Here is a 27137-nt window from a genome sequence, read left to right as displayed (position 1 = left end):
GGTAATGATGATGATGATGATGAAGGTGACAATGATGATGAAGATAATGATGATGATGATGGTGATGATGGAGATGAAGGTGATGATGATGATGAAGGTGATAATGATGATGATGATGATGAAGGTGACGATGATGATGAAGATGAAGGTGACAATGATATTATAATACTTTATTTGTATAGCACCTTTCGTACAAGATATGTGGCACAAAGTGCTTTACAGCAAAGAAGTGACCTGCACCAAGTGCTTCACATTGAAATACATAAAACAGACATAAAAACATGTAAAAGCATTGATCTGAAAAGAAAAACATGAAATACATTAATTTAGGATGCAAAATTTCAGAGCTAGTAGAGGCTGAGGTGAAGAAATAAGTTTGTCCTGTGTGATGTCATCATGTACCATCAGTCCAGTCTGATGTCATCATATTCATATCCCTGAGCTTTGTGGTTTGCATTTCATTTCAATTACTTTTGTTTATTATTTTATTAGTAGTTTTCTTTAACTGTCACTGCTGGTGATGGTGAAGGTGATGATGATGATGATGATGATGATGATGATGATGATGATCATCATCATGATGAAGGTGATGATGATGATCATGATGATGCTGATTGTATTGATGATGATGATAATGATGAAGATGCAGGTAATGATGACGATGATGAAGATAATGATGATGATGATGATGATGAAGGTAATGATGATGAAGGTGAAAGTAATGATGATGATGGTGATGATGGAGATGAAGATGATGGTGATGATGATGAAAGTAATGATGATGAAGATGAAGGTAATGATGATGATGATGATGATGAAGGTGAAGATGATGACGATGATGATGAAGATGATGATGCAGATGAAGGTGAAAATGATGATGATGGTAGTAGTTACACTGAATGAACAGCAGGGGGAGCTCCTCATCATGTTATTATTCTGTAGATCTGACTGTAGATCAGCTGATTTATCTTCATCTGCCTGATGATGATGATGATGATGAAGGTAATGATGATGATGAAGGTGACGATGATGATGAAGATGATGGTGATGATGATGAAGGTGACGATGATGATGATGATGAAGGTGAAGATGATAACGATGATGATGAAGGTGATGGTGAAGATGATGATGATGATGATGGTGATGATGATGATGATGAAGGTAATGATGATGATGGTGATGATGATGAAGATGAAGGTAATGATGATGATGATGGAGAAGATGATGACGATGAAGGTGATGATGAAGATGAAGGTGATGGTGATGATGGAGATGAAGGTCAAGATGATGACGATGATGAAGATGATGGTGAAGATGATGATGATGATGAAGGTGACAATGATGATGAAGATGATGATGCAGATGATGATGATGGTAGTAGTTACACTGAATGAACAGCAGGGGGAGCTCCTCATCATGTTTTTATTCTGTAGATCAGCTGATTTATCTTCATCTGCCTGATGATGATGATGATTGACTAACGTCCCTGTGTCTGTTTTAAATGAAATCATTACATTGATCTTGAGTCATAAATTCTTCAGCTGCATTTTACTTAAACTATTGATTCTCATTGATTGATCTACTGATTTATCACCTGATTTATCCGATAATAGAAACAGAAACTCTAATTATTCATTTAAGGGAAAAAGCCGAATCTGGAACCATAAAATATTCATCGTCATCACCACCATCATCATCATCATTGTCATCATCATCATGAATACAATCATCATCATCAATGTAATCATCATCAACACAGTCATAACCATCATCACCATCATAATTACCATCATCGTCAGTACAATCATCAGCGCCACCACCATCATCATCATCAGCAGCACCACCACCACCATCATCATCATCATCAATATCATCATCATCACCATCATCATCATCATTACAATCATCATCATCAACATGATTTAGTATTTGCCAATGACTTGTTCACCAACTAATTAATTAGTCAATTGATTATTTCTAATCTGATTTGATCCTGTTGCGTTATTCACTTTATAAATATGAAAATACTTTATAAACTTAATGTTTTTAAAACTTTAACTTCATCTTTATATTTTCTTTATTAATTTTATTATATCCGTTGCTGTTGAGGAAAATGCATGTGTTAAACTCTGATGTTCAATACATGAAAAAAGTATTGATCTTTAAACATAGTCAGGACTCAGACTTGTGATCAGAGAAACTTCATCAAAAATAAACAGAAGGTATAAAAAGATTGAATCAGCTGATCAGTGTGTGTCACAGCAGCTGACTGTAAAGAAATCTGTGTCCTATTTACACCCTCCAACACACACACACACACACACACACACACACACACACAAACACAAACACACAAACATACAAACACACACATACACACACCACACATACAGACACATGCACACACACACTACACATATACACACACACCCTGCATGTTGTACAGTGATCATATATCAATAATCAATCATCAGTGATAATCAATATTGAGTTTAGTTCACACAGTTCATTGTGTCTCTGCAGCTCCTTAAAGGACGGTATGTTCACTATGTCAGACACTCGATCCCCCCCCCCACCCCGCTGAGCCGCCCTGCTCCTGTTCCCAAAACAAACATCCACACATGGATCTGAACAGCCGGAGTGGGGGTGGGGCGACAGATAGGGGGCGGGGCAGCAGAGAGGGGGCGGGGTGGAGTGAGGAGGGGCAGCAGCTATAAAAGTGTGCTGGAGCTGAGGACGGAGGTTTGACTGCAGACAATCTGGGACGTGTGATAGTTCAGTTTTAAAGCGTCTCCTGTTTCGTCCCTCAGGTGTCCTCAGGTGTCCTCAGGTGTGATGCCGTGGCTGCTGTCATCTCAGGTGGACCATGTGTCTTTGTCTCCGTCTCAGCGTCAGTGTGAGCGGACAGCATTCTCCTTCTACTGCGCGGTGCGGGAGCAGCTGCCGATCTGGTTGCTGGAGGACATGCGCAGCATGGAGGTCTTCTGCTGGGAGGATGGACACCCTCGAGCCTTCCTGCCGTCTGAGGCGCTGCTGTACGCACTCGTGCATGACCACCGGGACTATGCCAGTTACCTGCTCAACAGGTACTCTGTTAGCGCGCTCAGAGTGCTGCGATGCAGCTTCTGCTGCCGCAGTGGTGCACCACACCTGAACGTGGCGGTGCGTTACGACCGTGTGTCAATCCTTGGCACAATGGTGGAGACTCTGAAGGACTGCAACACGCAGAGTGAGCGGCGGGAGTTCTTGGATGCCTGTGGTGGCTGCTCGCATGTCACTGATGCTGGAAAGACGGCAGTGCAGCTGGCGGTGGAGCTGTCGCGTCCCGACTGTCTGTTGCTGCTGCTGGTTCACGGTGCCCAACCCGACGGACTCGATGTCGCGCTGCAGACGCTTGTCTCCTGCAATGTGTCGCAGCAGCGCGACGCGCAGCGCTGTCTCGACCTGCTGCTGCTGTTTCTGCCCAAACCGCCAACGCTGCGACACCTGCAGGAGGAGCCGCAGCGCTGGCAAAGCCTGCTGGGTAATGAAGTGTTCTGCTGGCTGTGTGGTCTGGCCCCACCCCCTCTCCTGCTACAGGCTCTCAGGTGTCTGGCCCGGTTCGGACCAGATCAGATCAGCACACTGCCCGACTTCCTGCAGCTGCACAGCTGGCAATGACATCATCTGTCAAACAGCTGAGGACTGCTGTGGATGGCTCGTTGATGATGTAAATATGATGTACATAAAGACTATAACAGATAATGTCAGCTGAAAACCTTATATCTCCGCTGTTCATTTAAAAAGACAGGCTTTAGTACCCTGGGGAGCAGCTGGAGATAGGAGTTTTTAACCTGACGGCGGCTCCTGCTGTAAATAATTTCAAAGATTCAGACACTGATCATTAATCAATTTAATTTGTGCTAATTTAATTGATTCTAAACCTTCAATCTAAAATGTTGTTTTACTGGTAAAGAGTTTCTGTTCTGTTCATTAATAATCAGTGATCTGAAGATGACGATTTGAAGACAGAGCTGTGTATGTGTGTGTGTGCGCATACGTGTGTGCGTGTGTGTGTGTGGGGGGGGTGTCCTGTCAAGAATATTTAAAGTATTAACAGTTAATGTTGATGTGATTGTTAAATGTGAATTAACATGTTTCTACCTCAGTGTCCTGATGTGACTGACGCACCTTGGAGGTAGTGTGTGTGTGCGCGCGTATGTGTGTGTATGTGTGTATATTTATTTATTTTCTGTCCTTCAGGCCTTTGATCTGTGACCATGTCGTGATACAAATAAAATAGAATTATGATTAAAAATAACTTTTTATTCTTCTTTATACACACACACACACACACACACACACACACACACACACACACACACACACACACACACACACACACACACACACACCTGGTGGATCCAGGCCTGAATGTAACTGATACTAATCAATAACTTGACACTGCTTCAGTGTTTCAACATGTTTATTAAGTTAATGAATGACATCACACAATAGGTGACTTCACACTGAATTCTTATTGGTCAGCAGTAGAACACCCAACCAATCAGCTGACAGCAGAATGACATCACAACAGAGTCACACCTGCTCAGGTTTCCATGGCGATCCGTGTTTTTTAGGGTTTAACTATAGATCCAGTTCAGGCCTCAGACCTGAACCTTGCTGCAGGTCCACAGTCCTCCACAGGTTTTGTTTTAGATCTCATTTCTCTAAACAACAAACAAACGTTTATTAAATTTACATTTTTACATGTTTTTCATGAATCAGTCCCGGTTTTTGGCAGTCCTGCCTGTTACCATGGTAACTGAGACAGAGACAGGTGGACAACTACCTGAGGCAACATTGCCCCTAGGAGGAAAACCAGTAACTTCAATCAGACAGCAGAAATGTAAACCAACACGTTAAATTCTGAGTCTGATGGTTCAGTCTGATCCAGTTTGGCCCCTGTCAGACTGGTCAGACCAGTCAGAGTCAGTGTGGGAAACCAGTTTAAACCAGTCTGATCTCCACAGAAAAATTACACCAAGTAAAAACTGAGTTAATGACCCCCCACTTCACCCTGTCCACACCCCCATCAAGTCCAGTCCAGTAATATGAAAGGTCCCTTTAATATCACAGCATCATGCAAACTCTGATCCCTGACACTAGTCTGAACCAGAGAGGACCAGTCTGACCACTGGAGTGAAATGTCCCTTCAACATTCTACAGTAGAACGAGACTGAACAGGATTAGAATGAAAGGGGGGCCAGTTCCAAAGAGTAGAAACTGTAGTAGGTGTTAGTGCACCCCCCCATAGTTAAAGTGCTTTCTGTTACAGTAAAAGAATAAAACTGAGTTCACTTAATTTCCCGGCAGCCACCTGGACTCTCTGTGACGGTCATCTTGTTTAAACTTTAAAGTCATGTGAAGTGATGTCACTGTGATGTCACAGTGTTCCATTAGCTAAATCCAGTTCAGGTGGATCAACACAAACCAGAGGTGACATCACAGTGATGTCACAGATCAGATGAGCTCCCATTCGTCATCTACATCGTCCCCGCTCAGGACAGGTCCTGAGGAGGAGGGTTTACAGGGAGTCTGTGGGAGGAGCTTCGTAAGCCGACGGGACAATCCACCAATCAGAGTCACCGCCCACAACTCGTCCTCCGGAGTCACTGAAGAGTGAGAGAGGGCGAGAGAGAGAGACACACATACACCCACCTGAGTCATCATGTTAATGTTATAATATCTCTCACCAGTATAACCAGTTGCACCAGTATAACCAGTCTCACCAGTTAACCAGTTGGCGGTTCCAGGGATCTTCTTCCAGTAGTCTCCTGCTGGGTTTCGTTCACAGACTCCATATCTTCGAGCCAAATCTCCGTTTACACATCGAACCCAGACAGTTCGACAGCTGAGGACCAGCTGACTGACTGCTAACCCTGCAGAGAGTGAGACAGGTGTGGAACAGACGGGTGAGAGACAGACAGGTGTGAGAAAGACAGGTGTGAGACAAACAGGTGTGTACCTGGCACTAGCTCCCAGTCTGTCCCTACAGGCATCTCATCACTGAGTCCAGTTCTGACGAAGACAGTTCCTCTGTTGTCCAATGCCCAGAGGAGATGATCGTTAGGACTCGTCTGAATACTGACCAGCTGCACTCCTATTGGCTGGAGAGAAATGATGTCACAGTTACCGAGACAGGTAACATACACCATGTAAGCTGGTTATCTGTGCATCCAGTGTGTTACCTGTACATGTGGTCCTATGTGGATCCAGTGTGTGTTACCTGTACAGGTGGTCCTATGTGGATCCAGTGTATGTTACCTGTACAGGTAGTCCTATGTGGATCCAGTGTGTGTTACCTGTACAGGTGGTTCTATGTGGATCCAGGCTGGCAGCATCATGCTCGGGTTCAGTGGTTGGGTTCCGACCCTGAAGTAAACAACTCCCCGCCCGTCGACAGCCCAGACGTTCTGGCTGCCACAGCTCACACTGACCAGACGAACACTTCCTGTAACACACAGGTGACATTTTACCTGAACACACCCTGGGTTAATGGGAAAGAGGTCTGAGACTTTTGGACCTTAAAACCAGAGAACTGACAGCTACACAAACTAACGGTTCTGTAAGGGGTTATAGTTGCCCGCTGATTGATTGGTGCACCTCTACTTAAAACATCCTCTGGGAACACTGGAACAACCTGAAGGAACCCTAGAACTTCAAACCCCTTCAGGCCCCGTAGAAACATCTCAACCTCAGACCTCCTCATCGTGGAACCTTCTCAAGGACCCCTTACACAAGCTGAAGTACTTGTAACAACTAAGCAACAATAAAACCAAGGGGCACCCTTGAACTCAAGGATCCTCAAAAGATCCACTGTACACAATTTCAATGGAGATTCTTCATGGACATCCTAACGCCCTTTTAGCTTGAACTACCCCTCCCCATGATCCACTAAAACCCACCCTCAGAAACCCCAGAAAGGTCGCACAGAACCTCTAAAGGGATTACTGGAAACCTCTCAATGACCCTGAACTGTCTCCCCTAAAATATCCTTGAAAACCCTAGCCCTAACCTCAATGTCCAACAGAACCTCTTCATGGATCACTGGAACCGTGTCCTCTGTGTATGTCCCTACCTTCACATATATTTAATGGTGTATCTCATAAACATTTCACTAGTGTTCTTTGATTCCATGAATTCACTAAATAAAGTTGTTGTTGTCTTCATTGTTTGATGTATACAACACAAACATTATTTGTGGTTCCACCACAGTCCTGGTGGAACGTGACCACGTCCTGTTTCAGAGCAGATTCCAGGTCAGTCTGTTTTTGGGAAACGGCCTCATATTTCAGATCTGGCTGACAGACCATCACACTGACCTTTGAATCCCTAAAGGCTTCAGTGACCTGCTGTAGCTGTCTATCATCTCTGACTGTGTGTTGTAAACAAAACATTTAATGAGTGGTACAACAAAATGCTAGTTCTCTGATGTCCTCTCAGTCTTCGGTGTCATGTGATGTCCTGACCAGCTGTCTGCAGGATCAACCTCTCTCACTAATAATTAGAAGATCTGCTGTAGGGATATTGAACTGTTGGCAGTTGGTCTTAGACCATACTATGTACCGAGGGAGTTCTCACACATCGCCGCCATTGTTATTTACATTTAACCACGAGCAGAGCCTGCAGTTGCGTGTGACGTCATTCACGAGACTGTTGCGAGAGTACAGACCCAGCACCCTGATGCATTCATTGCAATATCGGGGGATTTTAACCATGTCACTCTCACTTGACTGGCTTCACTCAGTATGATGACAGTCCCACAAGGGAAAATAAGACACTTGATCTGTTGTATGCAAATGTCAAGGAGGCCTACACTGCTTCAGCTCTACCACCACGTGGCAGATCAGATCATGGTTTTTCTTCAGTCTTCCAACAAGCCCTGTGTACTGAGGCAGGCTGCAACCAACCGCTCATTCAGGAACTGGATCCCGGAGGCCGGTGAGTGTCTAAAAGACTGTTTTGACTGCACAGATTGGAATGTACTGTTGGAGTCACAGGAAAATGATAAAAGCAAGGACCCTGACCTTGATAGAATGATTGAATGTAACATGGACTTACTAACATGGACATTAACTTCTGTATGGACACTGTAATACCAGCAAGGAAGGTACACTGCTTTCCAAACAACAAATCCTGGATCACCAGTAACATCATTTCCTCAACCAGAAAAAGGAGGCCTTCGGGGATGGAGACAGGGAGAAAGCTCAGGTGTGTGCAACATGAGCTGAAGAGGGGATTAAAGCAGGCGAAGGAGGACCACAAAAAGAAAGTAGAGAGGAAGCTGCAGCACAACAACACCAGAGAGGTATGGAAGGGGATGAGGACCATCACTGGCTATAAAGAGAAGAACAGCCAAGCAACATCAGGTGATGTGGACAAGGCCAATGAGTTCAACCTGTTCTACAACAGGTTTGACACAGGCTCACCTGTTCTCTCTCCTACTGCTTCAACTGCAGCTCCTTTACAACAGAGGAGGTGAGGGCGGAGATCAGGAGGCTACATCCTGGAAAGGCAACAGGCCCGGATGGTGTGTGTCCGAGGCTGTTAAAGGACTGTGCAGCCCAGCTGGCTGAGCCTCTCCAGAGGATTTTCAACTTAAGCCTACAAACAGGGAGGGTCCCGGTCCTTTGGAAAACATCATGTCTCCTTCTGGTCCCTAAAGTAGGATGACCGGCTGAGATAAATGACTACAGGCCCTCACATCACACTTCGTGAAGACCCTGGAGCGGCTGCTTCTCCACCTTCTGAGGTCACAGGTTGAACATGCACTAGACCTCCTACAGTTCGCCTACAAAGAACATATTGGAGTGGATGATGCCGTCCTTTACATGCTCCACTAGGCCCATTCTTACTTGGATGAGCCAGGTAGTTACATGAGGATTATGTTCTTTGATTTCTCAAATGCATTTAACAACATCCAACCCCCCATTCTTAAAGACAAGCTGGAGGGGATGGGGTTGGATCCCTGCTTCACATCCTGGATTGTGGATTACCCGACAAGACGACCACAGTATGTCAGGCTGGGTAACTGTGTCTCAGGGACACATTTATTGTGGCGTGTATCAGGAACGGGCAGGAAGAGGAGTACAGGGATCTGATGATGGCCTTCAGTGAATAGAGTGACAAGAACTGCCTCCTTCTGAACACCTCCAAGATCAAGGAGATGGTCATGGCCTTTCGGAGGTCTAGGTCCACCCCCTTCAGCCAGCCAACATTCGAGGGAAGGACACTGATGTGGTGCATACTTATAAATACCTAGGTGTGCACCTGGGCAGTAAACTGGACTGGTCCCTGAACACGGATGCCATCTACCTGAACGGGCAGAACCGGCTCTTTTTCCTCAGGAGGCTCAGGTCCTTTGACATCTGCAGTGTGCAGTCTGCAATGCTGCACATGTTTTATCAGTCAGTGGTGGCCAGTGTACTCTTTTATGCTGCAGTCTGCTGGGCAGCAGCATGTCTGACATGAACACAAAGAGACTGGACAAGCTGGTAAAAAAGGCTGGGTCTGTGCTTGGCAGGAGTCTGGACTCACTCAGGACTGTTGTGGAGAGACGCAAGCAATGTAAGATGGAGGCCATCTTGGACAATACCAACCATCTTCTCCAAAATGTTCTGGCAGGACAAAAAAGCAGCTACAGGTGCAGCAAAAATCTCATCTCACTGCGCTGCAGAACAGAGAGGTTCAGGAGATCCTTTGTTCCCATTGCCATCAGACTATACAACACCTCAGCCAAAGGAAGTGGACTGATCTAATTATTATTGTTTATTTATTATCAACTGTTATTATTATTATCATCATCAACAATGAGCTAATGGAAACATGAATTTCCCCTAGGGGATAAATAAAAGTATCTATCTATCTATCTATCTAATTATAATTAACATGAATCATCATGTTATAACATCACCAGGGTCGGGTTCTGATGGTGCCCTTTACATCCTGGTTCCTGGTTGGTAAAGTACCTGGATTCATTACCAAAGCTCTTATTGTAGGAAACAGTCTGGTAATGATATTTATGCGAAACGAGCCGCTGATGGACTCTGACATAGGCCCTGTTCAGACCTTTTCAGACTTTCAGACCTGTTCAGATCTGTTAAGTCCTGTTTAGACCTGGTATTAACATGTGTCTTCAGTGATCCAATCAGTGGTTAGCTCTGAGTTCGTCAGTTCACACTTGGATTTAAAATGTGTCTCATGTGACCACTTGTGGTCAGATCTCACTTTCTGCTTTATATGCAAATAAACATGTATGTGTTGTTGTTTTTAGCCAATCAGACAGAAGGGTCTGTTGTCAATGTGCCTGTGTGTGTGTGAGTGAGAGAGAGAAACAGACATGTGGTCTGTGATAGAGAGAAGGGCAGAGAAACTAAAAACAGATCTAACCCTATCAGTCAGGTTACAGTGTGACGCACACACACACACACACACACACACACACACACAAACTCCTTGTTGACCTCTGAATGACAGACCTGTTACACAACCTGAACTGTCAGTCAGTGACAGAGAAACACAGCTGTGTGTGTGTAATACCCCCCCCCCCAAAAAAAAAAGAAAAAAGAAAAAACAAACACACACTGACCAATCACATATCAGACCAATGGCGTTAACATGTTTTAAATGTGTATTAAACTAAGATGTGAACAGGTCTCTCAGTCCTTGTCCTGTGAAGCTTCAACAGTCTTTGTTCACATAATCATGCACCAGTACAACTCCACCCTTACAGCTCAGGTACATACCAAGCTGGCTGAGGTCCAGGAGGGTCCAGTGCAGTCCAGTGGGACAGGAAGGAGACAGTGTACGAATACTGACTCGACCATGAGTGTCCAAACCCCACAGAGCGTCACGGCATGCAGACAGGTGAGTCATCTCCACCTGAGCACACATGAGCATGAGCAGCACACACAGGTAGACCAGTAGAATCAGAGTCAGAAAGGAGACAGGTGTTCTTACCTCAGGTGGCAAAGGTACAGAGGAGGGGCGGAGCTCCCCATCCTGATCCCAAACACAAAACAGATCCTTCCTGCTCTGAGCCAACCACAGGAATGTACCTGAGAACACAGGATTGTTTCATGTGACATATGAAAGATGGGACGGGGACTCCAGGTGGGGAATGACAAGCACCTGAATGAGCACTGGGGAAAGTATGAGGACCAGACAGAGACTGAGTACAGGTGTGCCAAGCTGTGTTACCTTCTCTATGAGGCACAGCTGAAGATGTGATGAAGGTCCACCTGGTGGCTGAGACGGTTCCTCTTGGAACGACGTTCTGCCAGAAAGTTCCTAAAGGAACCGAACACAAACAGCCCTGAAAAACTGAAAACTCTGCTGGACTCTGCTAGACTCTATGGAATTCTACTGGACTCTAGAGGACTATACTGGACTCCGCTGGACTTTGCAGGACTCTGATGGACTCTACAGGAATCTGCTGGACTCTGTTTGGCTCTACTGGACTCTACAGGACTCTATTGGACTCTACAGGACTCTATTGGACTCTACAGGACTCTACAGGACTCTGCTGGACTCTGCTGGACTTTGCTGGACTCTACTGACCCACGAGGCTGCCACGGGCCAGGTGCAGCTGGTTCCGTCCAGATGCGACCCAGACTCCGCTGGTGTTGGCGCTGACTAGGCTAGGCTGGCACTGCGAGTACTGAGACAGGAAGGCCACCACACGCTCCACTGGCGCCCTCGTTACTGTGGCAACACTCTGCGTTGCCTGCAGCAGCGTCTGGAACAGACTACCCTGATCGAAGACCACATAGTCCGAAATACTGATCTGATGGAGAGACAGAGACAGACAGAGACAGGCTGCTGAGCTGAGACCAAACAGGACAGAGTCCAGGTGAGGCGTCTCTTTACCTGCCACCAGTGGTCGTCCTCTCCCTGTGGTCTGGACGAACAGATCCCGGTCCTGAACCACAGGCTGCCGCTGGCGTCCAGAGCCCAGGCCGTCCCTCCGTCTCCCAGGGTGACGCACATCAGCTCCAGACCCTGAGCCTCACTGAGAGACAGAGACATAGACTGAGGACAAGTCTCTGATGCTGCTTCTCAGACTCTGTGTTCTTCTAATGAATGTAGTCTGACACACAAGAACACCACAGTCCACCACAGTCCAGTCCAGTCCACCACAGTCCAGACTGTTCTGGTCTGTGGTTCCTCAATGGTGGAACCAGATACTGAATTCTATCATAGACCACCTTCTCTGCTATCACCTCCTCAACTGACACCTCCTCTTCTGACATCTTCTCTGCTAACACCTCCTCTGCTAACATTTCCTTTCCCAACAACTCCTCTGCTAACATCTCCTCTGCTATCACCTCCTCAATTGACACCTCCTCAACTGAAACCTTCTCTGCTAACACCTCCTCTGCTAACATCTCCTCTCCCAACACCTCTGCTAACATCTCCTCTGCTATCACCTCCTCAATTGACATCTCCTCTCCCAACACCTCTGCTAACACCTCCTCTGCTAACACCTCCTATCCTGACATCTCCTCTCCCAACACCTCTGCTAACACCTCCTCAATTGACACCTCCTTTTCTGACACCTTCTCTGCTAACATCTCCTCTCCTGACATCTCCTCTCCCAACACCTCTGCTAACACCTCCTCTGCTAACACCTCCTATCCTGACATCTCCTCTCCCAACACCTCTGCTAACACCTCCTCAATTGACACCTCCTTTTCTGACACCTTCTCTGCTAACATCTCCTCTCCTGACATCTCCTCTCCTGACATCTCCTCTCCCAACCCCTCCTCTGCTAACACCTCCTCTGCTAACACTTCCTCTCCTAACGCCTTCACTGCTAACACCTCCTCTCCTGACATCTCCTCTCCCAACAACTCCTCTGCTAACATCTCCTGTCCCAACACTTCTGCTAACACCTCCTCTGCTAACACCTCCTCTGCTAACATCTCCTCTCCCAACAACTCCTCTGCTAACATCTCCTCTGCTATCACCTCCTCAACTGACACCTACTTTCCTGACACCTTCTCTGCTAACACCTCCTCTCCTGACATCTCCTCTCCCAATTACAAAGTAGATAATATTTTACATGACTCTGGGTAAAAGGGGATGTGACCTGAAACTATTCTGAGTGGCTGAGGTGGTTCTAGTTTCTTAATATAAATGTTACATGCACACCTCCTTGTTCTGGTGTCCAGAGCCCTGGTGCCCTGAATTACTGGCTCACTCATTAAGAAGTAGCTTATGTTCCGGTCTGTGAGCCTGAGTGCGGTGTACTGTGTGGTTGTTGGTGCAGTAGTACAGTAGTAGTACAGTAGCAGTACCTGACGGTGTCGTACTTCCAGCCCTCTCCCTCGCTGCAGTAGCTGTTCAGTCCTTCTCTGTAGAACAAAGCCTTGTGTTCGCTCAGAGCCCAGACCACACCCCCTCTCACACACACCTGGCTGAACACACAGGGCGAGTCCACCTTCACTGAGCGGGCGCAGGGACGCTCCACGCTCAAACCTGATGAACAGAGACAGTGGTTACTGTGGCAACGGCACACACGGCTCCTCCACCACCTGCAGGGCTGTTGCCAGGTCTGATGGGATTCACCACTGAGAATGTTCTGGTTTCAAAATGTTCTTTTTCAACAAAATAAACCACGTCTGAAAAACCACATAAGAAGAGAGTAAATCAGTTTCTAACTAACAGGCAGACAGGTCACCTAGAGAGCCTCCTCATTAGTAATGAGTAATCCTCATCCAGGATTCAACCAATAACAGTAGACAACACCTGGTCGCTCTGAATCCACCCGTTTCTTGTAACACAATCATTCAATAGGACAGGTAGGTGGTTACCTGTCTGCAGGTAGAGGTCACCGTTGGTCCTGATGATCCATGCGGAGTCGTCACTCAGAGCAACGAAGGCCGTTTGCTCCACAGCTTTGTACCAATGACGTTTTCCTTTAACCGACACTTTGGCACAAGCAAACGCCGTCATGCTCTTCTGCTCCACCTTCCACAGCAGGTTACCTGATGGAGTTAGCAACAATTAGCATCCAGCTAATGCTACATAAACCTGTACATACACCTGTGCACCTGACAGCTGCTGCCTGCTTTAATCAACCAGGTGTTTTAACCAGAAGCTGCTGATTAACTTTGACCTCAGTCATTAACAACAGATTAATTACAACAGGTGGGCAGAAGATCGGTCAGGTGTGATGTTAGCAGCTCACCTGAAGGTGATAATGCCACCTGGTGGACATTGTCTTCAAAGCGCTGCCAACTGAGTCCAGTTTCAGGTAGAGCACTGCAGAACAGTCCCCCTTTGAAGTCCAGACACCAGACATACCTGAAACACACAGGTCACCTGTAAGACACCTGCTGAAAACCTGTCAGCCAACTGATCACTGTCCTACTTTTAACTCCACACACCACACACACACCTGAAACACACAGGTCACCTGACAGATACCTGCCGACTCACCTGTCAGTCACCTGCAGGCTCAGTATTCCACATCCGGGTCCTGAGTACCCCATCCAGCTCTCTGCCAACTACAACGCATAAAGACAAAATTATATTAAATCCTGCTGAGAGTTTCACCTGGTTGGGTTGATGTCTGTCTCACCTGGTCTGGTTTGTGTGTGTCTCAACTGGTCTGGTTTGTGTGTCTCACCTGGTCTGGTTTGTGTGAGTCTCACCTTAACCAGTTTGTGTGTGTCTCACCTGGTCTGTTTTGTGTGTGCCTCACCTGGTCTGGTTTGTGTGTGCCTCACCTGGTCTGGCTTGTGTCTGTCTCACCTGGTCTGGTTTGTGTGTGCCTCACCTGGTCTGGCTTGTGTCTGTCTCACCTGGTCTGTTTTGTGTCTGTCTCTGTCCTGAGGGTCCTGGTCCTTCTGTCTGTCTGTTGTTGTCTCTCCCTGATTGGATGGACAGGTGTGGACATCCCCTCCCCCTCCCGCAGCAGGCAGAGTGTGACAGTAGATGTCTCCCTCTTCATCACTGGACATACTAGGTTCTTTGTCCAGAGAGGACACGGTGGAGAAAAACATCTGGTCTGCCAGACGAGCAGGGGGCACCAGGTTGTCGTCCTGTACACAAACATAGAGACGTTTAGTTCCAGATGTGTGAACCTGTTTGGGTTTTTCTGACAGACCACGATTGTGGTTCCAGATGTCCTGTAAGGGTCCAGGTCTGACAGAAACACATTCTTAAATGGATCTAGTGATATTAGATCTTTCAATGTCTGTCTGTCCATGAAACTGTTTATCATCTGTCTCTCTGTCTGTTTGTCTGTCAGTCAGTCTCCCTGTCTCTCTCTCTCTGTCTGTTTGTCTCAATCAACACACCTCCTCCTCCTCCTCCGGTCCAATCAGAGGGCTCAGAAACTCGTTCTCTTGCTCCTTCATTGGCTGCTGCTCCTGTCCATCATCTTCCTCAGTGTTGTGCATGTAGGAGAAGGTGCACTCCAGCAGCAGATCTACATCAGGGGTTGGAGGGACGACTTCCTCTGGACCAGATGACTTTCCTGGGATCTGTTTGTTCTCAAGACCCTGGAGGAACAAGGATACTGGAGGGAGGAGGGAGCTGGGATAAGAAAACAAGGATGAGAGAGATGAGTCAACAGGAGACAAGGATGACACACAATTATACTGGGGCTGATGTCACAAAATTGCAGAGCACAATATTCAAATCACAAGAGCTGTGATGTTTTAGCTAAAGGTCACACAACAGCAAACCATGTTCTACAGACGTGAAGGAACATGTTGTTCTACAGACATGAAGGAACATGTTGTTCTACAGACGTGAAGGAACATGTTCTACAGACATGAAGGAACATGTTCTACAGACGTGAAGGAACATGTTCTTCTAGAGATGTGAAGGAACATGTTCTTCAGACGTGAAGGAACATGTTTTACAGACATGAAGGAACATGTTGTTCTACAGACGTGAAGGAACATGTTGTTCTACAGACGTGAAGGAACATGTTGTTCTACAGACGTGAAGGAACATGTTTTACAGACATGAAGGAACATGTTGTTCTACAGACGTGAAGGAACATGTTCTTCAGACGTGAAGGAACATGTTGTTCTACAGACATTAAGTAACATGTTGTTCTACAGACACGAAGGAACATGTTTTACAGACATGAAGGAACATGTTCTACAGAAGTGAAGGAACATGTTCTTCAGACGTGAAGGAACATGTTGTTCTACAGACGTGAAGGAACATGTTGTTCTACAGACGTGAAGGAACATGTTGTTCTACAGACATGAAGGAACATGTTCTACAGACATGAAGGAACATGTTGTTCTTCAGAAATGAAGGAACATGTTGTTCTACAGACGTGAAGGAACATGTTCTACAGAAGTGAAGGAACATGTTCTTCAGACGTGAAGGAACATGTTCTACAGACGTGAAGGAACATGTTCTTCAGACGTGAATGAACATGTTGTTCTACAGACATGAAGGAACATGTTCTACAGACATGAAGGAACATGTTGTTCTTCATAAATGAAGGAACATGTTGTTCTACAGACGTGAAGGAACATGTTCTACAGTCATGAAGGAACATGTTCTTCAGACATGAAGGAACATGTTGTTCTACAGACGTGAAGGAACATGTTGTTCTACAGACATGAAGGAACATGTTCTACAGACATGAAGGAACATGTTGTTCTACAGATATGAAGGAACATGTTCTTCAGAAATGAAGGAACATGTTGTTCTTCAGAAATGAAGGAACATGTTGTTCTACAGACGTGAAGGAACATGTTCTACAGAAACGAAGGAACATGTTGTTCTACAGACATGAAGGAACATGTTCTACAGAAGTGAAGGAACATGTTCTACAGACGTGAAGGAACATGTTCTTCAGACGTGAATGAACATGTTGTTCTACAGACATGAAGGAACATGTTCTACAGACATGAAGGAACATGTTGCTCTACAGAAATGAAGGAACATATTTGTTTGGAACAGACCACACAAATCATCACCATCATCATCTTAAATCTTTTCAGTGAAAATGAAATGAAGAAACGACTCATCACAATATCTGCTGGTGTTCAGACTAACCCAGACTCCATGTCCTCTCCATCCTTTACACCTCCGTCTGAACCTCCTCCTCCCCCTTCCTGTGAATCCTGGTCCTGCTCTGGAGACTCCTGGTTCTGAAGGTCCAGCCCAATGAGGGAGGCTCGGTCGCTCAGAGGAGTTCCACTTCCTCCATCACTACAGCTGCCGTCCTGGACTACAAACATGGAGTCTGAGCAGCTGCTCTCAGAGAGACGGGTCACACTGCTGCTGTCTGAGGAGGGACAGGGAGACACAAGACAACTAGTTATGAGGTCTGTCTGTCTGCCTCTCTCTATATCTGTCTGTCTGCCTGTCTCTCAGTCTGTTTGTCCATCTGTCTCTCTAAATCTGTCTATCTCTCAATCTGTCTGTAAATGGTAAATGGACAAAGCCCTTATAAAATACTTGCCAGATTTACTTACACATTCATACATCACATCCATACACACACTCATTCACTGATGGAACAACCATCAGGGGGAATGTGGGGTTCAGTATCTTGCCCAAGGGCACAGCGACACACAGCCTAGAGGAGCTGGGGATCGAACCACGACCTGCTCTACCTCCTGAGCCACAGCTGCCACTGTCTGTCTCACTCTCAATCTGTCTGTTTTGCTCTCATTCTGTCTGTCTCACTCCCATTCTGTCTGTCTGTCTCTCTCTCTGTCTGTCTCACTCTGATACTGTCTGTCTTGCTCTCATTCTGTCTGTCCATCTACTCACCTTGTCGTCTCCTCTTCTTTTTCTTCACTCTGACAGCTTTCACCACCAGCTCCTGTTGCATCTCCTCCTGACCCAGGGGGGCGCTGTAGCGTCTAGAGCTGAGCTCACAGAATGTGGTCATCGGGGCATTTCCTTGGAGACTGTCCCAGGAAGTGACTGAGCTGCTTCGACTACGAGAGCTGCTGGTGAGCAAACCAGACCGCTGGCAGAGTTGCTCCATCACCTGCACCAACATAGAGTTTGTTTAGATACAGAGACATATACCAACATTCACTAAAGTGAGATAACGTGTCAACCAGTTACGTCAACCATTTTACAAGTCAACCAACCTACCAGTCTGTAAGTCAATCAGTCATGTCAACCAACCAGTCTATAAGTGAACCGGTTAACCAACCAGTCACATCAACCAGTCAACCAGTCACATCAACCAGTTAACCAGTCAACCAACCAGTTAACAAGTCTGTAAGTCAACCAACCAGTCTATAAGTCAACCTGTCAACCAGCCAGTCAACCAACCAATCTCTAAGTCAACCAGTCATGCTAACTAGTCAACCAAACACTCACGTCAACCAGTTAACCGGTCAACCAACCACACTGTAAGTCTACCAGTTAACTAGACATGGTCAGTCATTGAAGACTGAGTGTCAACTGCAACTGTCTCTCATGGTAACGTAGTTGTATGTTGGAGTGCACAGACAGCAGCTTTATGACTGGGGTCCAATTCATGACGAGAAAGCACTTTTTTACAGCTGGTGGCAGATAGCAGCTTCCTCGAGCACACTGTGCAGAAACAAGTGCCCAGCTCCTTCACGCCGCTGGATCCTACACTACTAGTGTTACCAAGACCCGCCCCGCTCTGCTTCTGATTGGCTAGTAAAGTTGGTTAGCTTCAGTATCTGGTTAGGTTGAGAGCAAGAGCTGTGTTCCTCTCATACAATTGGTCGGTGAACTTTATTACCTCAAACATGATAAACCGTATCCATAACAAGTGTATTGACTTTTAATTTTTTCATTTATTCTCTCCCAGCATTGAGCGGGAGATCCGACACGATGCCGGAATACTTTAAGCCCTGCAGTCTAGAACACGTCAACCAGTTAACAGGTCTGGAAGTCAACACATCAACAAGTTAACCACTCTGGAAGTCAACCAGTTAACCAGCCTGGAAGTCGACACGTCAACCAGTTAACCAGTCTGGAAGTCAACACATCAACCAGTTAACCAGTCTGGAAGTCAACCAGTTAGCCAGCTGTCAGTCACCTCCAGCTGCTCCTCCTGCTCCTCTGCCTCCTCCACTTCCTCCGCTTCCTCTTTCTCTCCCTCATCACTGAGTCCCTTCCCTCCTCCTCCTCTCTCCTCCCTCCCCCCACCCTCTACAATGATGGCCATGGTTCTGATTGGCTGAGCTGTTTCTACTGATCCGGTTGGTGGGAGGATGGTGGGCGCGGTCAAAGGTGAGGACAGACGGATGGAGAGCTCCGACACTGAAGAGGATAATCAAACAGATTGAAAAACATTTAGACAAAGACCAGTTTGGTAATCAGATTTAACAAGCTGTCAGTCAACAAGTGTTGTCGGGAGTGGGGGGCGTACAGCAGTGGTACTTGAGGGTGGGTCCAGTCCCTCAGAGGAGGGCTGTTCCACATGTTTAAGTATTTATCTATTAGCAGTAGTATTTTTAGCAGGAAGATCAGGGTGAGAATAGTAGTAGCAGCACTGATACTATCACTACTGGTCAAGTATTAGTACTGATACTATCACTACTGGTAGAAGTATTAGTAGTAGCACTATTCACAGTTGGAGGCCAGTCCCTCTGGGCTGTTGGAGAGGCGGATGATGTCTCTGTCTCCTTTCAGGATAAAGATCTCGTTGTCACAACACGACACTGATACGATGTCTCCACTGCTCTCCAAGGCTCCGATTATCACCTGAACACATCAAATACAAAACTGATCAGATATCAAACATCAACATTTACACAGCGTCAACAGTCTGCAAAAGGCTGCAGTGAAGGTCTGGCAGAGCATCATCAGAGCAGTACACCAAGTGTCTGCTATGTCACTTCAGGCAGACATTGACTGTAAGGCTGAGACTTGGCACTTTAACGTAGAATCCATTACTTAATTTCAAAGTGATGAAGCTCAGAGCCTGAAGAAAAACAACTGTTCAAATACTTAGACTGTAGATGCTGCAGTCACAGAGTACACAGTATCACCAGTACCTCACTGACACAGTCCAAGACGTAGAGGCTGTATTCGTTCCAGCTGAGGATCCAGCCCTCTCTGAGGAAACAGCAGAGCAGACCCAGCTGTCTGTCTGCTGGACGGAACGCACCAGTTGGACCAGGACGAGGAAACAACTCAAACTGAGGAACCTGACAGAGAAAGACAGACAGGTGAGAGCTAGACAGGTAACACAGAGAATTCTAGAGGTAGACAGACAGATGTACAGGTAGACAGACAGACGATCCAAAACTGATGCGAAAAACAAATGTGTTGCCGTAACGGACACTAGCAGCCAAAGCTCCCACAGCCCACGCACCAAAGCACCGCTGCAGCTCCGTCCCACCAACTGCCTTGCCAGAACTTAATAAGTCCCACCTAGACTTCACGTGCTACTGATGGTGGGTATTTAAGCAACCAAACTTTGGCGACCCCACCTGCAGCCACAGATGTGCACCTGAGACAAGTGCTCCAGCCACTTTCGTCACCACACCATCAGAGCCCCCAGCGAACTCCAAAGGGAATCCGCCCTTAAGCCTAACAGGGACAGAACAACTGCAATTTACAAAGAGCGTGCACAGGACCAAAGCTTAACACCACAAAACTGACCAGCTAACTTAGCACGTTGACACAAACATTTTCCCAGAACAAACCAGCGACCAGAATTCATTACAGCTGCTTAACTTAACCCTAAACAGAACAGCCAACTTACCACACTCGTCTGTGTCTACTCAACAGACTGTGCACTCATTCACAAAAACGTTGCACTTGAGCTCCAACCGAGTGTCATGTCCTTCCGACACTACAACTCCTGCTTTCACGTTTCATTCACAAAACTGCCAGACTCCGCCCATCATGCCATTCAACAGCAGAGACACCTGAACTGCACTAATCAAAACTTGACTCAAACAAGGTCAAGCCCCAATTTGTCACAGCCTGGCTCAACAGCTACACAACCAGAAAGGGGAGACAACACGAGTTGACATATAAAGTTCAAATAACTTATTTACAAAAAGGAAAATGAGGTTTAGGCTGACCAAAAACTTAGAAACAATGAACAAAAGAAAGGCCACAGCGGCCATCAGATCTGCTGGGAGCGCAGGATCGTCGACGACACCGACAGCCAGAGAGAGAGCCACACACAGGACTGAATGGGGACATCTTAATGGTGCACACCTAGCCCAGGTGTAGCACATCAGGCTGATCCTGGTCCCTGCATTCAAACAACAAAAAGGAATAGGGACACCTTGTGCCCAGGTGGAGGGGTCGTCACACAGGTGTACAGGTAGCAGTAACAGAAATTAATGTGTTAACAGTCGGACGCTAACCCAGAGACAATGACACTCATGAAATAAGTGGTGGACCAGCTGCTCATGCTGAACCCTGCAGAACCTGTTCACCACCACAGTCTGTGAGAACCACTTCACATCTGAGCTGCTGCTTCACTGTAGAGCTGAGCTCCACATGTCCTGCTCTCTCACACGTGTGCGGGCTGTGTTTGTGTGCTGTGTGTGTGTGCTGTGTGTGTGTGCTGTGTGTGTGCATGTGCTGCATGTGTGTGCTGCGCGTGACACTACACTATAGTAGCTCAACCCTCCCTCAATTCTGTAAGTGATGAAAACTAAACAATGATTATTGTGTTTACATTTCACATCACATGACTGCTTTGTTGAGGTTAGCAGTATGTTCCCAGTGTACCTGTGTGTTGAAGAGTGGTTTGAGCAGCCGGGTGTCCTCCACCTGTCCTCTGACGTCAGACCTCCACAGTCTGAGTCCAGGTCGAGCAGCAAACACCTGAAGATCACTCTGTTTACACAGAGCTGGCAGGAAGCAGGCCCCGAACCTCCCACTGCTGTAAACAACAACAAATACTGTAAACAACCAGCACAAATACCATAAACAACAACAAACACTGCAAATAACAAGCACAAACACTGTAAACAACAAATACTGTAAACAAGCGCAAATACCATAATCAACAAACACTGTAAACAACAACTACTGTAAACAACAAGCACAAATACTGCATTTTGTATATTACCTGTATGTTATATCACAGGTGTGTTGTACAGTACAGCTATGTTTTTATCACAGGTGTGTTGTACAGGTGTGTCAGGTGTTGTACCTCTTGCGGGGCTTGGTGCCCAGCTGCTGGACTTCCTGTGTCTGTGTGCAGTAGAGCAGAGATCTCTGCTGTGTTGAGACCAGCAGCACCTGGTGACTGTACTCCATCTGGACCACACCTGAGGACTCCTCTAATAGCAGCACAGGTTTACACACACCCTGTATACACACACAGGTAAACACACACACAGCAGAAAATGAATCACAGTTTTTCCACACTTCCATTTTCCAGCTGTTATTTAAATATACATGATTCAGTGTTTGTGAAATTATAAACACCTGGAGATTTTAAAAACAACCAGTCTGCCTGTCTCCTGTCTGACAGCAGTGCACCGTCCTACTTCCTGCAGTACAGTGTTGTCATGGTGAAGATCAGAGGGTGTAGTGATACAGTTTGTACAGTGTTTGATTAACTTCACTGATGCAGGGAAGATGAAGGTCACCAGGTTCTTCACCTGGATTCATTTAAGACCCTCTGATGAAAACACATTGTTTAACCTTGTTAACGTCCATATGATGTTTTTATATAATAGAGAAATATGATGTTTTTATATAACACAGACATATGTCAACACCATGACTGAGTGTTTCCTTGAACTGCAGTGAACCAATGACTCATAAAAACAGATTCAGACATCCAGGGTTTCATACGTCACAAAACTAAGGAACCAATCCTGTCAACTCGTGGGGCTAAATACACCTGAAACCTTGTCAGTAGATGAACTAAATATGAATCATAGCAGAGGATTAAAACATGGAGAGGAATTTAAAACAGAAACGTATCAACAGACGTTTTATAGACAAAATGATGAATGAGAAAATAATTGTATATGAACTCATAGCTGTTAGAGTTGTGTTATCAGTGTAGAGGTATCCCACCTGGTCCAGATCCAGAGCTGTGAAGACGACTCGTCCTTTATCGTCTCCAGAGAACAGTTTCATCCCGTTGGTGCTCCACGCCAACGACGTCACCGAACCTTTGTGAAGCCCGACCACATCGAAACGCCTCAACTACAGACAGACAGGCAGAGACAGACGGGTTACACTTGCTGAGAGAGAGACAAGTTACACTTACAGAGAGAGAGACAGGTTACAAGTTGACCTGTCTGAAACACACCTCTGGACTTTCTCACCTGTTTGTTGCGTCCTGGAAGTGGAGACACCAGGTGGAAGACTGCAACCCGACCTGAAGCTGTTCCCACGGCAACCAGATCATCAAAACAGCTGAGCAGCTTCACAGCTGTGATCGCATCATACTTTCCCTGCCACACACACACACACACACACACACACACACACACACACACACACACACACACACACACACACACACACACACTTCACTTATTGATCAGCTCAGTTTACTAATAGATCAATAGTGCCCTCTGCTGGTCCACAGGCTGAACCTTTACTGTTTGGCTGAAGTTTGAAATAACAGGGGACATAGGACACTCCTGTCCCCAGTTGGACCTCCTACAATAACAGACTGAGCACCACAAAAGAGGAAGAGCTCTGACCTCCAGACTGTACTTGTTCATGTGTGCCAGGCGGCGACAGTACAGGTAGAGCATGCCGATGCTGCTGCCCACTGCCAGGAAGTCACTGCTGCTGTCCAGAGCTGTCAGGTAGACCAGGACAGACCTGAACCCACGCTGGACCTGCACAGAGAACATCATCATCACCACGTCACAGTTCATGAGTGATGTCACACTTGGTGTCGACAGGTAAAAGGTGGGTAAGAGAAAACTGAAGAGATGAACCTGGGGTCCAAGTGGGAGCCTGACTGATACAGGGTTTAATTTTAAAGATCTGATAATATCAATTTGTTTAACAGAAACATTTTGAAAGTTACATTTAGTTACTGAAGGGAGTGACTGACTCACACTCATGTTACAGGTCTAATAATCCTTCTAACACCTGTGCAGTCCAGCTGTTTGAAGTGATGGTCAGACATTAGCCATAACATATATATATACATATATATATACACATACATATATATATNTCCAAGTGGGAGCCTGACTGATACAGGGTTTAATTTTAAAGATCTGATAATATCAATTTGTTTAACAGAAACATTTTGAAAGTTACATTTAGTTACTGAAGGGAGTGACTGACTCACACTCATGTTACAGGTCTAATAATCCTTCTAACACCTGTGCAGTCCAGCTGTTTGAAGTGATGGTCAGACATTAGCCATAACATATATATATACATATATATATACACATACATATATATATATATATACACACACACACACACACATATATATATATATATATGTGTGTGTGTGTGTGTGTGTGTGTGTGTGTGTGTGTGTGTGTGTGTGTGTGTGTGGGTGTATGTGTGTGCGTGTGTATTATGGCTGAATCTAGTCCGGCCCCTTGCTGCATTTGCTGTCTTTCTTGTTCTGTGAATATATTGTTTACATTTCACCTCTTACTGAATTTACCTGCAGGTTTCACTCTTTCATCTCATTCTAATCACTTCATTCATGGTTCTGATGAAGTTGCTTGTCATTAACAATTCACTCAACCTTTCACATGAACTCAGTCAAGCCAAGTCAGTAAACCTGGAGTCAACAGAACCAGGTGATCCGGGTGATCCCGACTGAGCTGAACTCACTTTGTGGTCCAGGCCTCATGTTGTAAAAGTAACAAAATGACTGTTGTGTTGTAGTCGTTGACAGCTGGCCGAGGTTCTGGCCTGGTTTGGATATGTTCGGTACCTTGGCTGGGATTGCATTCAGCAGGTAATAGAGCGGGCAGAACTCTCTCAAGACCGATGGCGGGGTGGGCTGGGTTGTCATGTTTCTGCTGAAGTGGACTCAAAGTGATCCTGAAAGTCAGTTCAAAACCTCAACTTAGAAACATGTCAAATTTAGAGAATCACACCACAGAACCACAGCCATCAAACGCTCCAGTTCCCATTCAGCTGCATGAACTCTGAACCAAACAAACGTTACAAAAACCTTGGATTTTGCTGTTCAGACAGTAGGATACAGGTAAAACAAAGCATAACGAGTCGTCGGGATTTACTTAAGATTAACACCACGAAGAATACAATAGAATTTAGAGTTTATTATTAATTTGGACTTTCTTTTGTAATATTCTCCCCTGACCAGGACCGAGCAGTGCGGTAACTAACAGCATGAACGAGCACAAACAGCTGAGATTTAACCTCATTCAAACGCTGTTTCGTGAACCATATATGCGCCGAATTAAAGTGAACGGTTTACCAAATGCTTTGAGATTTTCTTTTGCGGAGAGTATATTTAGGTGTTAGGCTTAAATGAAGAGACAGACTAAATTGACAATGAGATTAATGAAGTTTGGTGTGAAGAACTCCCATGAATATAATGTCTCCCGATCGGATGGCTGGAACTCTGCACCAAACTCGGTTAAAAAAATCAGCAGTTTGCGGTGTCCATGCTCATAGTCTGACAACATGGATGACTGTAAAAAGAGGACGTTTAGATTCGTGGGGATTCATTTAAGTTAACGATATTAAGCATTTTACAACGATACAAGTTCAAATTTTATGATTTATCTGCAGTTTCTCCTGCACTAATCTCCCCGTAGAAGAGTGACAGAGGGCGGTAACATAGCGCGTGAACAGGGGTAAACAGCTGATATTTAACATACTTCAAACACTGTTTGGTGGAACAGACATTCACCGAATTAAACGGAATATTTTGCCGGAGTGTAAGAAATCTTAAAGAATGCTTAGCGGTGGATGTGTTTTCGCCCAAATTGAAAGAAATACTAAATTGGGTAACTGTTCAGCGGAGCTTGGTGTGACGCTGTCTGTGCAAGAGACTACGGCACCGGTTCACGTTAACGCAACAGACTGTTCTGAAAAACGACAGGTGACTTTAAACAGTATAATTTCAAAAACAAAAAACAAAAACAAATATCATGCTGTTCACGGAACTAGCTTCTTATACACCGAATCCAGGCTAGCTAGCATCATATGAGACCTGCTAACTTACTGTTAGCAGGTCTCATGAGGAGGACCGTGAGCCACTTACTGAAATTCACGGTGCAGGATCCCGTCAGATGTAGTTCCAGATGTTTCTATTCCAGCTGGATATCAAATGGTTGACGGGTAACATCGCCCTGACTGGTTTCATACTGATGCTGAGCTGCAGTTAACAAACTGCGCCACCTGTCGTTAACACATAGAATTATAACTTGAACATCTGACTTCTTGTTATGTTTTAATGTATTTTCTGTTTTTTATTCTCTTCCTACATTAAAACTCGTGCTCTCTGTTCTTCATACTGACTCCAGTTTCTTAGTTAATTATCTTCAAACGCTGCCGGAAGATTCGTAAATAAATTAATTTATAAATGAATGACAGGAAGCGGAAACTCTGAGACTGTTGGTTGGAAAACCTGGAATCTGGAATTCTCCTTCCATTTGAAATGTTTAAAGTTGTACTTTATACGAACACTTTTAAGGTAAAAAGATAAGAAAAACTGGTCAAAACTGAAGATAACGTTCAGAATACCTTCTCTAGTATTTTGTTTAATTTAATGGGAGAAATTGGGTTTCTTCTTGAATGTAACAATGAAATTGATAAGTTTGTTGTCCCTGTGAAATAAGATTTCCAAACAAACTATATTTTCTGGCTACTGATTATAAATGTGCTGATAAACACATTTTTAACGGGAACAATCAATATTTAAACAAATTAGTACAAAAACGGCTTGATAATGGTTGTATAACAGTGGAATAGCTCATTAATGCACATGTTGACTTTCTAACATGTAATGATCATCTGAAGTTAATTTGATTACACAAAACATATTGGTGTTATCATTTTATTTTGAAATATTTTTTTCATCTAATTTTATTTTATTTCATAAAAATCAACAACGCAGATGCTTTCTTTCTTATTCCAATGTAAAATACACACTAATCAACATTAAAATGTTTAATACTACATTAATGAATCCAGTCCGGTGGTGTTTCCGGTCCTGGAGCTCC

The 27137-nt window shown here is 45.3% G+C and overlaps 2 protein-coding genes across 2 annotated transcripts; one reads left to right on the top strand and one right to left on the bottom strand.

Annotated features, from left to right (window-relative positions):
* The first annotated feature begins 2758 nt into the window (after window positions 1-2758).
* ankrd9 (ankyrin repeat domain 9) lies at window positions 2759-4274 on the top strand. The gene has a single exon (XM_022764723.1). The coding sequence runs from the start codon at window positions 2836-2838 to the stop codon at window positions 3658-3660; it is 825 nt and encodes a 274-aa protein (XP_022620444.1). The 5' UTR covers window positions 2759-2835; the 3' UTR covers window positions 3661-4274.
* Window positions 4275-4468: 194 nt separating this feature from the next.
* On the bottom strand, window positions 4469-26275 carry tecpr2 (tectonin beta-propeller repeat containing 2). Its single transcript, XM_022764742.1, has 27 exons — window positions 26177-26275; window positions 24875-24984; window positions 23661-23801; window positions 23277-23405; window positions 23023-23154; window positions 22145-22302; window positions 21718-21871; window positions 20019-20171; window positions 19593-19725; window positions 19058-19281; window positions 17800-18022; window positions 17077-17308; window positions 15348-15585; window positions 14850-15089; window positions 14485-14552; window positions 14234-14349; window positions 13857-14030; window positions 13341-13521; window positions 11911-12052; window positions 11602-11827; window positions 11242-11331; window positions 11002-11099; window positions 10788-10923; window positions 6345-6493; window positions 6008-6149; window positions 5772-5921; window positions 4469-5654 (listed from the first exon to the last, which is right to left on the bottom strand). The coding sequence occupies exons 2-27, from the start codon at window positions 24953-24955 to the stop codon at window positions 5503-5505; spliced, it is 4062 nt and encodes a 1353-aa protein (XP_022620463.1). The 5' UTR covers window positions 24956-24984; window positions 26177-26275; the 3' UTR covers window positions 4469-5502.
* Between the last annotated feature and the right edge of the window lie 862 nt (window positions 26276-27137).

The sequence above is a fragment of the Seriola dumerili genome, unplaced genomic scaffold (assembly GCF_002260705.1).
Source record: "Seriola dumerili isolate Sdu_G_001 unplaced genomic scaffold, Sdu_1.0 BDQW01000565.1, whole genome shotgun sequence".
NCBI lineage: Eukaryota > Metazoa > Chordata > Actinopteri > Carangiformes > Carangidae > Seriola > Seriola dumerili.
This window is presented reverse-complemented; position numbering and strand designations above follow the sequence as displayed.

Coding starts and splice junctions, on each gene's coding strand:
- ankrd9 (XM_022764723.1), top strand. CDS start 2,836: ATGCCGTGGCTGCTGTCATCTCAGGTGGACCATGTGTCTTTGTCTCCG.
- tecpr2 (XM_022764742.1), bottom strand. CDS start 24,955: ATGACAACCCAGCCCACCCCGCCATCGGTCTTGAGAGAGTTCTGCCCG. Junction 19,726..20,018: donor TCTTGGACTGTGTCAGTGAG/GTACTGGTGATA, acceptor TGATGTGTTCAG/GTGATAATCGGAGCCTTGGA. Junction 17,309..17,799: donor AAAGAAGAGGAGACGACAAG/GTGAGTAGATGG, acceptor GTCCCTCCTCAG/ACAGCAGCAGTGTGACCCGT.